This window comes from Aotus nancymaae, unplaced genomic scaffold (assembly GCF_030222135.1).
Source record: "Aotus nancymaae isolate 86718 unplaced genomic scaffold, 86718_ANA_hifiasm-v0.15.2.pri h1tg000010l, whole genome shotgun sequence".
Taxonomy (NCBI): domain Eukaryota; kingdom Metazoa; phylum Chordata; class Mammalia; order Primates; family Aotidae; genus Aotus; species Aotus nancymaae.
The window spans coordinates 38,109,253-38,123,640 of record NW_026988421.1 but is presented as its reverse complement, the minus strand read 5'-3'; the positions used below and the strand labels follow the sequence as shown (position 1 = coordinate 38,123,640).

Below are 14,388 nucleotides of genomic sequence, written 5' to 3'. Positions count from 1 at the left end.
TGGCTAGTTTGATTAAGAGATGAAAGTGAGAGGACTGTTTCCTTTATAAGAAGCAACTGTATTTGAGACTCTAATTTTAGATTCATTAATAGATATAAAAAATTGAGAAGGCTATTTCCGAAAATTTATAAAGTGATATTTAGCTATTCGTGCAAATGACTGAGAAATTCTAAACTATTCTAGTCGGGGTTCCCATCAAATTTATAACAGTTACTTCTAAAGCATCAAAACATCCAACTTCATGACAGTATTTTAGGCTGGGTGCAGTGGCTCATGCCTGTAATCCCAACACTGTGGGAGACCAAGGCAAGAGGATCACTTGAACTCAGAAGTTCAAGGCTATAATGAGCTATGATCATGCCACTGCACTGTAGCCTGGGTGACAAAATGAGACCTTATCTCTTGTGGTGGTGGGGAGAAAGGTATCTTAGATCTATAGAAAATATCAAACAAGTAATTTTAAAAATCCACCCTGTGTTGAACCTTTACTTGTTTTCTTTGTGTTATAGGTCCAGTTGTTTACGTCTTGGATCTTGCAGATAGACTGATCTCAAAAGCCTGTCCATTTGCTGCAGCAGGAATAATGGTCGGCTCTATCTATTGGACAGCTGTGACTTATGGAGCAGTGACAGTGATGCAGGTTCACTATTTTACCTATTCAGTGATATTACTTGGTGTGAAGATGTATTAAGACATTTTTTGTTAAATGTTTAAAAGTGTATTATTTTGAATGAGAAATAACATTCTCATGTTCTTTCTAAATATGTTCTTTCCCCTACTTTTTCTTTGCACAAAAAGAAGTATTTTATCTGTATCTCCCTTTTTTCATAGTGAAGCTTGGAGATCATTTCATATAAGCATGCAGAAATCTGCATAACATTCTGTCTATAGAATAACAGCCATTTACTAACCAACCAGTCTCTTGTGGATAGACATTTAGTTAGTCCAGTGTTTTGCTATTAAAACAGGGCTATATAGCTTGCGATCCCAGCACTTTGGGAGGCCAAGCCAGGTGGATCACCTGAAGTCAGGAGTTCAAGACCAGCCTGGCAAACATGGTGAAACCCCATCTCTACTAAAAATATAAAAATTATCCAGGCGTGGTGTCACGTGGCTGTAGTCCCAGCTACTCAGGAGGCTGAGGCAGGAGAATTGCTTGAATCCAGGAGGCAGAGGTTGCAGTGTGCCTAGATCACACCACTGCACTCCAGCCTGGGCAACAGAGCAAGACTCCATCTCAAAAAAAAAAATGCTACATAGAACTTGAGGATAAGTGGTCAAAATAAAAATAAAAACAGTGCTGTAATCAATAACTACTGCTGAAGATTAGAGAGGCATAAATTTCAAAATTTAGTCCCAAGCTCTTGACTCATCTTTTTATACCTTCTTCTTGAAGATTTCCAGCTATCAGCTTAGTTCTTTTTGTGTTCAGGTCTTTTGTCCTATTCTTTTCTCAAATCCAGTGCTGCAGTTGCAGCTTGACCCTTCTCTGTGAATGACCTCTTGTGACTTCACACTCAAAATTATTGAAATCAAACTTGTCATGTCATTTCTTCCATTTGACACTTAAATTTATTCTCCATCATAATTCCTTTGTTTCAGTTTCTATTTTCCCATCTGTAGTTTACATCCTAATTTTTTAGGGGGTGGGGTTGGACAGGGTCTTGCTCTCTATAGCCTAGGTTCGCATGCAGTGGCACAGTCATGGCTCACTGCAGCCTCAACTTCCTGGGCTCAATGATTCGTCCACCTCAGCCTCCCTAGTAGCTGGGGCTACAGGTGTGTGCCACTATGCTGAGCTACTTTTTTCTAGGGATGGGGGGGTTTCACTGTGTTGCCGAGGCTGGTCTCAAACTCCTAGGCTCAAGTGATCCTCCCGCCTCAGCCTCCCAAAATGTCCCAAAGTGCTGGGGTTGTAGGTGTGAGCCACTGTACCCAACTCATCCTACATTTTTAGAATTACATTTGACTCTCAACCCCTCTCAACACTCCCCTCTGCACCCACCCACCCCTCCCTAACCCCCCACAAAACAAAGTCTTACTTTGTCACCAAGGCAGGAGTACAGTGGCACAGGGCACAGTCAAGGCTCACTGCAGCCTGACTCCTGGGCTGAAGCAATTCTCCTTCCTCAACCTCCCAAGTAGCTAGGACTACAGGCACACACCACTATGCCCAGCTAATTTTTATGTTTTTTGTAGAGATGGGGTTTTGCTATGTTGTGCAGACTGGTCTCAACCTCCTGGCTTCAAGTGATCCTCCCACCTCAGCTTCCCAAAGTGCTGGGATCATAAGCATGAGCCTCCACGCCTGGCCAAGTCTTTCCATTTTATAGCCCTCTATTCAGTCCACTGACCAAATCCAAGCAGTTTTTCCATTTTGATATGTCTTACATCTGTGGCTTCCTTTCCACAATCTTTACCATCTGACTTCCTGTCACTTCATCATACCTGAATGGCTAAGGAAGGTTCTTGGTTTATCTGACTTCATGTTCTTCTATCAATCCATCCTTCGAAATGAATCCTCTTAAAATAATACTTTCATAATCTTACTCCTTAGCTTAACATCTCCATTGCCTTAAGTAGTAGTCTTCAAGAGCAGCATCTGGATTGGTTAAGTGTTTCCCAAGTAACTCTGTAGTAGTGAACAACATTCTTATGCTGTTTAGTTTTACCTCTGTCCTTTGGCTTATGTCACCCTCCCTACCTAATACCTGCCCTTCCAGTCTTCTGTGTACTTATCCAATCTAAACCCTCCTTCCAGGCTTAACTAGTTTTCCTCCATAGAATTTACAGGCAACTCCTACCTACTGTGATTCCTTCTTCGTCTGCATTCATGACATTTTTATTCCTCAAATGGCAGCTAATCCTGCACTGATGAAGTAACATTTCTTACATAGATTATCTATTTAACTTGTTTTGTTTTTAGGCCTTTTCCTGTTAGGAGGTAATTTCCTTGAAAGCAGAGTCCATTTTGTGCTTCTGTATTCCCTTTACAGCATCTACACAGAAACTAACACATTAAAGGGTTTCATAAATCTTTGGATTTTTTGATTTGGTTTGGTTTTTTGTTTTTGAGATGGTGTTTCGCTCTTTGTTGCCCAGGCTGGAGTGCAGTGATGCAATCTCAGCTCAGTGCAACCTCCGCCTCCCGGGTTTAAGCAATTCTCATGCCTCGGCCTCCTGAGTAGCTAGGATTACAGGCATGCACCACCATGCCCAGCTAATTTTGTATTTTTAGTAGAGACAAGGTTTCATCTTGTTGGTCAAGCTGGTCTTGAACTCCTGACCTTAGGTGATCTGCCTGCCTCTGCCTCCCAAAGTGCTAGGATTACAGGCGTAAGCCACCACACCTGGCCATCTTTGTGTTTTTTTTTTTTTTTTGGAAACAGGGTCTCAATCTGTCACCCAGACTGGAGTGTGGTGATGTGATTTCGGCTCACTGAAACCTCCGCCTCCCGGGTTCAAGGGATTCTGCCTCAGCCTCCCGAGTAGCTGGGATTACAGGCACCCACCACTACGCCCGGCTAATTTTTGTATTTCTAGTACAGACAGGGTTTCACGATGTTAGGCTGGTCTTGAACTCCTGACTTCAGTTGATCCACCCACCTCAGCCTCCCAAAGTGCTGGGATTACAGGCGTGAGCCACTTCGCCCAGCCCATCTTTATGTCTTCTATGTGATCAGTTCAAATAATGAGTGTTAGTACATCACCTGAGGAGGGAGGTTCAGGATGATTTACTAAGACTGAGAAAGACATAGAAACTTAGAGCAGATTATACATTATTTAATGTACAAATACATTATATAGATTATATCTTGCAAATGAGATTGAGTTATTTTCTTAAGAGTTTATTGACCATAGGAAGTGAGATGGCTCTTTTTAAGAAAGGCTTTTAGGGTGGCACAATGTTAAAAGAAAAAGAAAGAATTTTGATAAATAATGAATAGGGCACTTGTTAAAGTGCCCATTGTATCCTCTAAAAACTACTACCAGCTACATTTTGGCATTTTGAAGCATATTGGTGTGATTTGTTAACACTTAGCAAGGGTCTTATAAAACATGAATAGGCCGGGCATGGTGGCTCACGCCTGTAATCCCAGCACTTTGGGAGGCTGAGGCGGGAGAATTAAGAGGTCAAGAGATCAAGACTATCCTGGCCAATATGGTGAAACCCTGTCTCTACTAAAATGCAAAAATTAGCTGGGCGTGGTGGCGCATGCCTGTAGTCCCAGCTACTCGGGAGGCTCAGACAGGAGAAATGCTTGAACCTGGGAGACGGAAATTGCAGTGAGCTGAAATTGCGCCACCGCGCTCCAGCCTGGTGCCTGGCGACAGAGCAAGACTCTGTCTCAAAAAAAAAAAAATGGAATAAATTGAGCACTCTGATCCCCAGCATCAAGGGATATGTCCAAGAGAAGACGTTCATAAATGAAACCACCAGAGAACAGTTACAAGTTAGATAAATAAATGTGAAGAGGGCAGAAGACTATATAAACAATATTTTAATTCAGTAAAAGTGAAAGCTCATTTGATTTGAAATTATGAGAAAAGTCTTCAGCTAACCCTTAAAGGAATTAATTTAGATTGGTAGAATGAATGATACAAGCAAGGAAGAAAAACTATAGTACCACATACATTATATATTACCATTTAGAAATAACCTTCACATATACTGTCTCACTTGAAAAGATTTTTTTTTTTTTTTAGCCCAGAAGTGAGACTAGCTATGAGAGTGGGTAGGTAGGTGTTGTGTGATTTAAGAGTATTGGGAAGATGACTTTTACCTTTCTGAGCACAAATGATAGATAATGTGCCCCTCCACACCATCAGTGTAGTATTTAGGGTTTGCCTTTTAACACTTGACTGTTTTTCTTTGGTTCCTTAACAACTCTGGAGTACAAGTAAACCAAATTAAGGGATCAGACCACTGTTCTTTTCCCATTTATTTCCTTTCCTTCTCCATAGTCCTGTTGTAGAATCAATACCTTTTAGTTGTGGGGAACTTGAATAGGACCTTCCTCTTGCATTTTTATTGAAAATAAAACACAGTAGTTGATTTTTTTTTCCCAGCAGTGGATTCAACACTTTTTAAATACTGATGCATTTAATCCTTGCAGCAATTTTTGTTTAGATTATTGTTATTATTATAAATTATTCCTAGTTTACTGGTTTAGAGAGTTTTCATGTCCAGTGCCACAGAGCAAAGAAGCAGCATTAGGAGTCGTGTCCCTTGGCTCTTTAAGTGAAGCCTGGTCCCAGAGGCAGCTGGAACATTTTTATCCTGGAACAGTGGAACCTTAATATTTAGCCTAGTTCCCACTTTTACTTCTAGTGTAAAGACAACCCCCATTAGCATTGCCCATTCTTAATTACAGTACTTACTTATCCTTAATTTTGAGTTAAAAAAAAAAAACTTATTGGCTGGGTGTGGTGGTTCATGCTTGTAATCCCAGCACTTTGGGAGGCCAAGACGGGTGGATCACCTGAGGTCAGGAGTTCCAGCCTGACCAACATGGTGAAACCCCGTCTCAAATTTTTAAAAAAATGTTATTTCATCACTGTTTCATCATCTCATTAGGATTAATTAGTTAATCCTCATTAACTAATTAATGTAGGATTCTAATAGTGCTTTGAAGGCTCAGACCTTGTTAAAACTCTTAGCCTTTCAGCAGCAGTGAACTACAGGCCTACCTAGACATAAAGATCTAGCTTTTAGCCCTTCTGTGGGAAAAAACAAAAAATCCTTTTTCTCTAAACCTACAATTCTGTAGATTTGTTTTTTGTTGTTGTTGTTTTGCTTTGTTTTTTTTTGAGACAGGGTCTCACTCTGTTACCCATGCTGGAGTGCAGTGGCGTAGTCACAGCTTGCTGCATCCTCAACCTCCCTGGGCTCACGTGATCCTCCCACTTCAGCCTCCTGAGCAGCTGGGACTATATTCACATGCCACCATGCCCTGCTAATTTTTATATTTTTTATAGAGACAGGATTTCACCATGTTGCCCAGGCCAGTCTCGAACTCCTGGACTCAAGCCACCCACCCACCTCAGCCTCCCAAAGTTCTTGGATTACAGATGTGAGCCACTGTGCCCAGCCAGGCCTTTATTTCATATATAGATAACAAATTCTTAGACATTCTATATAATTCCTGGCACTCACTCCAAAATTGAAGTCTTAAAAATAATGTTTTTAAATCTTGGGACAAGAAAGCAGAATGTATATGATTACACACAGGTTGACTGACTTTGTAATGGGCAAAATTAAATCAGGCCTGTTGCTTATTCACCTTTCATTTATTGCCCCTGAGTATGACTATTTTATCAGGTGCTGTACTGCAGTTGTTATACTACCTTATTTCTTCACAGTATATATATTTGTACACTTGTTTGATTTGATTTTCTCTGACTTCCAAAAGACATCTGCTTAACCTGCCATTTTAGCCCCAGCTAAAAAGTATTCAGTTGAATGAATGTATGTGTCAATGATGAGCCTCATCCCACTTCTAACTTGCTTGAGCACAAGCAAGTTATCTCTTCATTTTAGTTGTAAAAAGTGAGCTACTGGGCCTTTGCTCTTTGCCCTATTTCGTTTTTTTTTTGAGATGGAGTTTCACTCTTGTTGCTCAGGCTGGTGCAAGCTTAGCTCACTGCAACCTCCACCTCCCAGGTTCAAGCAATTCTCCTGCCTCAGCCTCCCAAGTAACTGGGATTACAGGCACCCACCACCACACCCAGCTAATTTTTGGTATTTTTAGTAGAGACAGGGTTTCACCACATTGGCCAGGCTGGTCTCAAACTCCTGACCTCAGATGATCCACCCACCTCAGCCTCCCAAAGTGCTGGGATTACAAGTGTGAGTCACAGTGTTCAACCTCTACTTCCTTTTTGTTTCCTTATTCTTAAACACCTTATAAGGTTTTTGCTACTACTCATGAGGAACAAACTTCCTCTTGCTCTGGTCTATACCTGAATATTCACTCTCCTTTATTTGTTTGTTTATTTATTTATTTATTTATTTATTTTTGAGACAGTCTCACTCAGTCGCCAGGCTGGAGTGCAGTGGTGTGATCTAAGCTCACTGCAACCTCTGACTCACTAGTTCAGGCGATTCTTCTGCCTCAGCCTCCTGAGTAGCTGGGATTTCTGGCATATGCCACCACACCAAGCTAAGTTTTGTATTTTTAGTAGAGATGGGGTCTCACCATGTTGGCCAAGATGATCTCGATCTCCTGACCTTGTGATCCCCCTGCCTTAGCCTCCCAAAGTGCTAGGATTATAGGCATGAGCCACTGTGCCCGGCCCCTTTACATTTTTAAACCCAAAAAAAGGATGCATAACACAACAAAATATTTTTTCAAATGTTCTGAATTTATTTGGTAACACTTTGAGAATATTTAATCATATTTACTTATAACTTTAAAATGATCATTATATTGAAATGATATAAAAATATAATTTCCTAGCCGGACATGGTGGCATGCATTTGTAGTTCCAGCTACTCAGGAGAGTCAGGTGGGAAGATTGCTTGAGCCCAGGAGTACAAAGCCAACCTAGACAACATAGCATGACCCTTTTTTTCTTTAAAGCAATTTCTTGGCCAGGTGCAGTGACTCACACCTGTAATCCCAGCACTTTGGGAGGCCGAAGCAGGTGGATCATCTGAGGTCAGGAGTTTGAGACCAGTCTGGCTAACATGGTGAAACCCCATTTCTACTAAAAATACAAAAAATCAGCTGGGCATGGTGGTGCATGCCCATAGCTATAATCCCAGCTACTCGGGAGGCTGAGGCAGGAGAATCACTTGAAGCCGGGAGGCAGAGGTTGCAGTGAGCTGAGATCACGCCATTGCACTCCAGCTGGGGCAACAAGAGTGAAACTCTGTCTCAAATTTAAGTTAATTAATTAATTAATTAATACATAATACATAAATAAATAAATTTACTGGAAAATCTATAGGTAAAACCGTCTGGGCCAGCCAACTTTTGCTGGCCATGAACCAGACCATTTCACTTTAGGACAACTCAAAAGGATCATCTTCCACGTGCAAGATAGGAAGTTGTTAAGTTCTACCTGGAGACACAGAAGAATATCAAATTCGATGACATAATTGACCATTAGGAAGAGGCTGGCCTCCTGCCCTTTAATATTACATCTTAGTTCAATAAATTAACCAAGTGAAAATATGAAGTATATTCATAGCTCAAATTTGGTCTTCTCCACATTTCTATAAAACATTTTTGGCCAGGCATGGTGGCTCGCACTGTAATCCCAGCACTTTGGGAGGCCGAGGTGGGCAGATCACCTAAGCCCAGGAGTTTGAGACCAGCCTGACCAACACGGTGAAACCCCATCTCTATCAAAAACCAAAAATTAGCTGGGCATGGTGGCATGCATGTGTAATCTCAGCTACTCAGGAGGCTGAGGCAGGAGAATCACTTGAACCCAGCAGTTGGAGGTTGCAGTCAGCCGAGATCACACCACTGGATTCCAGTCTGGGCAACAGAGCGAGACGTCATCTCAAGAAACAAACAGAAAAAAAAAAGTGATAAATTTAAGGCCAAGATTGATCTGGAAGTGAAAAGGATTTTGGAGAGAGGGGAAGGGCAGAAATTCACAAATGCCAATTTTGTACTTCTTGCCTTCTGGTACCTAAACCAATTGAGAAATAGCCCCAAAACTTGGATAGGGTAAGGAAAGGATTTTATTAGCTTCTTTTACCCTCATAGATAGGTACCCTAGAGTTCCTGGATTGGGAAAAATGCCTGGGACTGTAACCAAAACTGGACTTCCTACTACAGTCCCTCATTTCTAGACCTTGGAAGTGCACTTAAGGAGAGTTAGGTATGTAGAGTAGACTCATAGCCATCCAGAGACACCACACCCCATCTTACTTACATACCACTAAGTGAAGAAAGAGCCAAAGAGAAATGAGCTTTCAAGCCATCTGCTGAAGGCCAGTCCTACCCCTTGGCTGGCTATGCTTAATCTCCAAGAAGAAAGATATGGAAAACAAATGTTCTTCTTGAACACAAATAGGACCTAGAATTATGTCCCAGTTCCACAGCCCAGTCTAACCAAATCAAATAAAGGAATAGAAGCCACAACAGAGGTTCCTGCCCCTCTATTGTAATGTAATCAGTCTGAGTCAGCCATTTTAAAATCTTTTTTATTCCTGTATGATATGAAATGGCTTGGGAACTTGGCTGCTCTAGAGCTCAAAAAAAAACAACAACAACAACAACAAAAAAGAAATGGCTTGGGAACTTTTGTTTTTCCCTTGAATAAGACATTTCGTATAAATAAATCAGGACTGATAGCTTTCCAGCTTATTTTTAAAACTTCTTTTTCTGTATTCTTTTGAAATTAAGCATTTTCTATTTAAAAAACAGAGCTTATCATGCAACACTTCATTTGAAAAAGAAATAATTCTAACATCCTATCTGTTTCACAGGTTGTTGGTCATAAAGAAGGTCTAGACGTTATGGAGCGAGCTGATCCTTTATTCCTTTTAATTGGACTTCCTACTATTCCTGTCATGCTGATATTAGGCAAGATGATTCGCTGGGAGGACTATGTGCTTAGACTATGGCGCAAATACTCAAATAAACTACAAATTTTAAATAGTATATTTCCAGGTAAGGCCCTGAATTGTGGTTGTAAAGTGCATACCAAATTGATCTTATAGAAGAACCATAACATGCCTTTTTAGCAATGTTTGAAGATATTCTAGCTCTTCTGATTTATTAGCACTAATGCACTGCACTTTTTTCCTCTAGGGATTGGTTGTCCTGTTCCTCGAATTCCAGCTGAGGCTAATCCTTTAGCAGATCATGTCTCTGCTACTCGAATCTTGTGTGGAGCCCTTGTCTTTCCTACTATTGCGACAATAGTTGGTAAATTGATGTTCAGTAGTGTTAACTCCAATTTACAAAGGACAATCTTGGTAAGATGGCTTTTGTATTATTTATATTACCTTGCAAAAGAGAACTGTATTTATTTTTAAAAGATGGGGAACTGTGTAAATATTCAGTCTGTGGCTCCTATGCATTAAGACTCTATTTCAGCCTCACTATCATTCAATAGCTTGAGTGGAAATAAAAAGAGGAGGAACCACTGCAGCAGTTCAGGCCTTTTGGAACTATATTGTAGGTGATTTCTCTCCTGGCACATGCATGAATCATCACACCTGTCCCTCTTGCCAATGGGATTATAGTGAAGAGCTTTTGCTCTAGGGTCAGACCGCCTGGTTTAAATCCCATCACAGAAATTGCCTTGCTATGAAATCTAAATCAAATGTCTGGACTTCTTCTTCCTGTAATATGGTGATGGTAATGATAGCCACCTCAGGATTATTGTGAGGATTATATAAGTCTTAGCATATAGTAAGCACTCATGTTGTTAGCTACTGTTGTTATTCCCACTTCTCCCCTCTGGTGGCAGTGTGCACATAGTGCCTTAGCATTCTTCTTTGTATATCAAAGTATATGTAGAACTACATGGAAGAAAGACTAGTCAGAAAGGATTATGGAAAACGCATCTCTGTCCTCTGTTTCCTATAGTAACGGCGTGTAGTCTCTCTCTCCCTGTCTCATCTCCTAGTAGAAAAGGAAAACTATTTCATTTGCGTCATCTGAATTAGTTTAGCGTCAAAACCTACGTCTTTTGTGATCTAAATAAAATTCTTTTTATTATTGTGTTTCTGTAAATCTGCATTATAAAAAAGCTAATTTTCCTTTTATTTTAGGGTGGAATTGCTTTTGTTGCCATAAAAGGAGCATTTAAAGTTTACTTCAAACAGCAGCAATATTTACGACAGGCACACCGCAAAATTCTAAATTATCCAGAACAAGAAGAAGCATAAAACTGTGACTTCTGGTTGTCCTGCAGTCCTTTCATTCTTATGAATCTGTTGTGTTGTTTTGATTCCATCATTAATGCACTTGTGAAGACTTGTGATAAGCTGCTGCTCCTATATTTTTTAAGAAATATAATAAAGCACTTAGGGCAAGGGAAATCATCTCGGTAATCACGGAACCTAAGGATGTGATTTGTTTTCATTGTTTGTATGTACTACTTTTATGGCAGTCATATGAACTGTTATCTTAGCATGGTAAACCTGGGTTTTGTTCATATTTTCTCCAGACAGAAATGTAAAGATCAAACTGTGCAAATATTAAAAAAATGGACATGCTGTTTTATTCAAATGCCTCTTTTGTACATGTTCATGTCTAGTGTTTTCTTAGAATCAGCAACTCAATGAAGGTACTATAAGGATTTTTCTCACTGACATAATTTGATTACATACTAAATAAGAGGCTATGTTAATATGAGGAAATGTAAATTAAATTAGTTATAAATAAATAACCAAAAATGTATGTAAACATTCAAACGATTATCTGAACAAATGAGATTTTGTGGTGTTTTCTTTAACCCATGTGATGTCCTCTAAAATGTGTAGGGTAAAAATTCACAGGGCTTCCAGATCACTTTTTCACTATTAAATTTTATTTATATAATGTTGACATCTCATACTTCATGAAGTAATTTTGACTCATGGAGTCTTGGGGTGTGTGTGTAAGTGGGGGTGTGTGTCAGTCATCAGGTCCTTTCATCTTTGGAGTAAGTTTTTTAAATCCATATTTCTAGAAATTAGAGCTCTCAGTTTACTGTAGTTTGAGTAGAGAATGATTTGCAACAAATATTTTTCTTTCCTCTTTCACTGATTCAGTTATTGAGATATCGTTGATCACCTTCTATTTCCCAGGCACTGTGCAGAGAGCTGTGGGATATAGTGGTGAACAAGACAGACTTGGTCCAAGCTCTTACAGAGTTGACAGTCTCGTTTCAGCGGATAGAAAACCAGCAGTGAATAAACCAAGGTCAAGCCTTGAGCTCTGTGTTTTTATATTAATGAGGAGAAAAGTATGAAAACAAGAAGTCTTGAGTAAATATTGAGTTCATTGTTTTGGCTTAAGTTTATTATAGAAAACCAATACTAATGTTTTTAGATTTTAATTGCTTGTCATATTGATGAGGCTAGCACCTTAATCACTGTTTCACTAGTTTTGTGTTCATTTTTCAAAAGCAATTATTTAAGCCATTTTCAATAGATTCGCCATTTTAATGTTGTTCAGCAACCTGAATGGTTATTTTCATTACTTTTTTTTTTTTTTTTTTTTTTTTGAGACGGAGTTTCACTCTTGTTACCCAGGCTGGAGTGCAGTGGCGCAATCTCGGCTCACCACAGCCTCTGCCTCCTGGGTTCAAGCAATTCTCCTGCCTCAACCTCCCAAGTAGCTGGGACTACAGGCGTGCACCACCATGCCCAGCTAATTTTTGTATTTTTAGTAGAGGCGGGGTTTCACCTTGTTGACCAGGATGGTCTCGATCTCTTGACCTCGTGATCTACCCGCCTCGGCCTCCCAAAGCGCTGGGATTATAGGCTTGAGCCACTGCGCCCGGCCTATTTTCATTACATTTTTAAGAGATATTTTCAAAACCCTATTTATTTTCTTGTTCACAGCATCTAATGCATGACAATAGTAAATGTTTCCTCTTATCGGTAAGTGGCCACTTTAGGAGTGTAGCAAATATAGATTGAGCTATGTTAGTTTGCAATAATATGTTAACTTTAGCAATTAAAGACTGATACTTTTCTATAATATGAATGTCTTAATTTTGAGTTACATGATGTTTATTCGAATGGTGAACATTCAAAGTTGTATTTGGAGAGGAAGAGAAGATTTGACTAACAGTGAGCCAGCCTTATTAAGAACATGACTACAAAAAAAAAAAAACGACTACAGTACTGAAGGGGAAATATAAAATCTATGATTATATATTTTAAAAACTTATATGGCTGTAATTATAAAACATTGGCTTTTCATTTTTCAATGTGAAAAGATGTATTAAATGGACATATCTTACATAATTTTGTTATTTAGAACAGTTTTTAGGTAGCCTTTACTAAAGTTATGCAAGCACACAGTTCCCAATTTGCCACTTTAATGCCCTTGATTTGGGGAGTAGCTGTTTGGGTTTATAGGGATCAGGGCTAATGAAGGCTGGGGAACAACAACTCTAATCCTTTTGGGGCAGGAGGGGAGGGGGTTTTTAGGGTTGTGGGGAGGGAACTGCAAGTGCCTGAGGACCAGAATGACCTCTAGCCCTGGGATTGGACACTTTTAAACCTAAAGAGCCTTATTAATAGCTCAAGAAATACCACGTGCCAGTCTTTCCATGAAGGTGACCTAGCTGACCATGAAGTAACAGAAGAGCATAGGCAGACTTAAAGTTGGATTGACCTGGGTTCAAGTCACGGATAACTGTATGTATGATTTTGGCTAACAGTCTTGACTTTCTCCCAGCTGCAGTTTTCTTAATCTTTAAAATGCAAGTAATATTTATCTCAGAAGACTTTCTAGGATTAACTGAGATTAAAGGAACAAGGCACTTTAGGCTCAAAATGGCCCCTACAGAGCAGTAGTTTTTTCTTAATTGCTAAGTAATCTGTTTGTACTCTAGGAAAAGTGAATGAAGAGGTAAAAGAAAAGCATTAGGGGACAAATTAAAGAGATGATACAGATTTTGGGGATGGGTGGGTATATTTTATTTTCCAGTTTATTTTCTTATTACTTTACTGTGTTATTTCTAGAAACTTAAATGTTTTAAGCCTCTTTTATAAAATTCAATGATTAGTAGAATTCTATTCTTTTCAAAAGTTAACTCATCTCCATTCAAAGTGGCTGAAAATATTGTTTATCATTACATGATTATGAAATGACTGTGAAGAATATAAAATTAAACTTAGTGACTTAATTAGTCACTGCCTTGCTAACTCTTCCGTTTTTTAAATGTCTTGTTTTTAATATACAAACTATCTCAATACTGGCTGGATTAGGTTAAATAAAGAATTTTTATGTTCTCTAGGTGTACTTTGTCTGTTAAATCTCAAAACATTCTGTGCATACATTCTTTTTTTGATTTGTTTTTTATATCCCATGCTCCTATGGAATTAGCAACATTTTTTTAAATTATAATTTAGTTTAAGTAAAAGTAATTTCTAAAAATCTGTATAGAGGAATTTGTCTTAATTTTCTAAGCAGGCTAGCCTAAATTCTAAGTATGTTCTATCTAAAATATATATCCCCTCAAAGCCTCTTGGACTGAATATAATTAGATAAGCAACTAGACAAGATCTATGGGTGGTCTCATGCCATTATACCTTAAAGTGTATTCAAGTGACCTGGGAACACAAACTGCTTCCGAGACTTTTTTTTCCCCCTCACTGTTGTCTCTTATGCTTCTGAGATATTAAGAACTTAAGTTTCAGCTGGGCTCGGTGGCTCATGCCTGTAATCTCAGGACTTTGGGAGGCCAAGGCAGATGGAT

General features: G+C 39.2%; 1 protein-coding gene across 2 annotated transcripts in view; it reads left to right on the top strand.

The window, feature by feature from the left end:
• The window catches only part of MARCHF5 (membrane associated ring-CH-type finger 5), a 63,007-nt gene extending 49,086 nt beyond the window's left edge, over positions 1-13,921 (top strand). For both annotated transcript variants that reach the window (XM_012454778.2, XM_064374119.1), the window contains exons 3-6: positions 510-640; positions 9,449-9,632; positions 9,774-9,940; positions 10,742-13,921. In XM_012454778.2, coding sequence (XP_012310201.1) covers positions 510-640; positions 9,449-9,632; positions 9,774-9,940; positions 10,742-10,858 — 599 coding nt within the window. In that variant the 3' untranslated portion in view covers positions 10,859-13,921. The remainder of the gene's footprint in view (positions 1-509; positions 641-9,448; positions 9,633-9,773; positions 9,941-10,741) is intronic.
• The last annotated feature ends 467 nt before the right edge of the window (positions 13,922-14,388 follow it).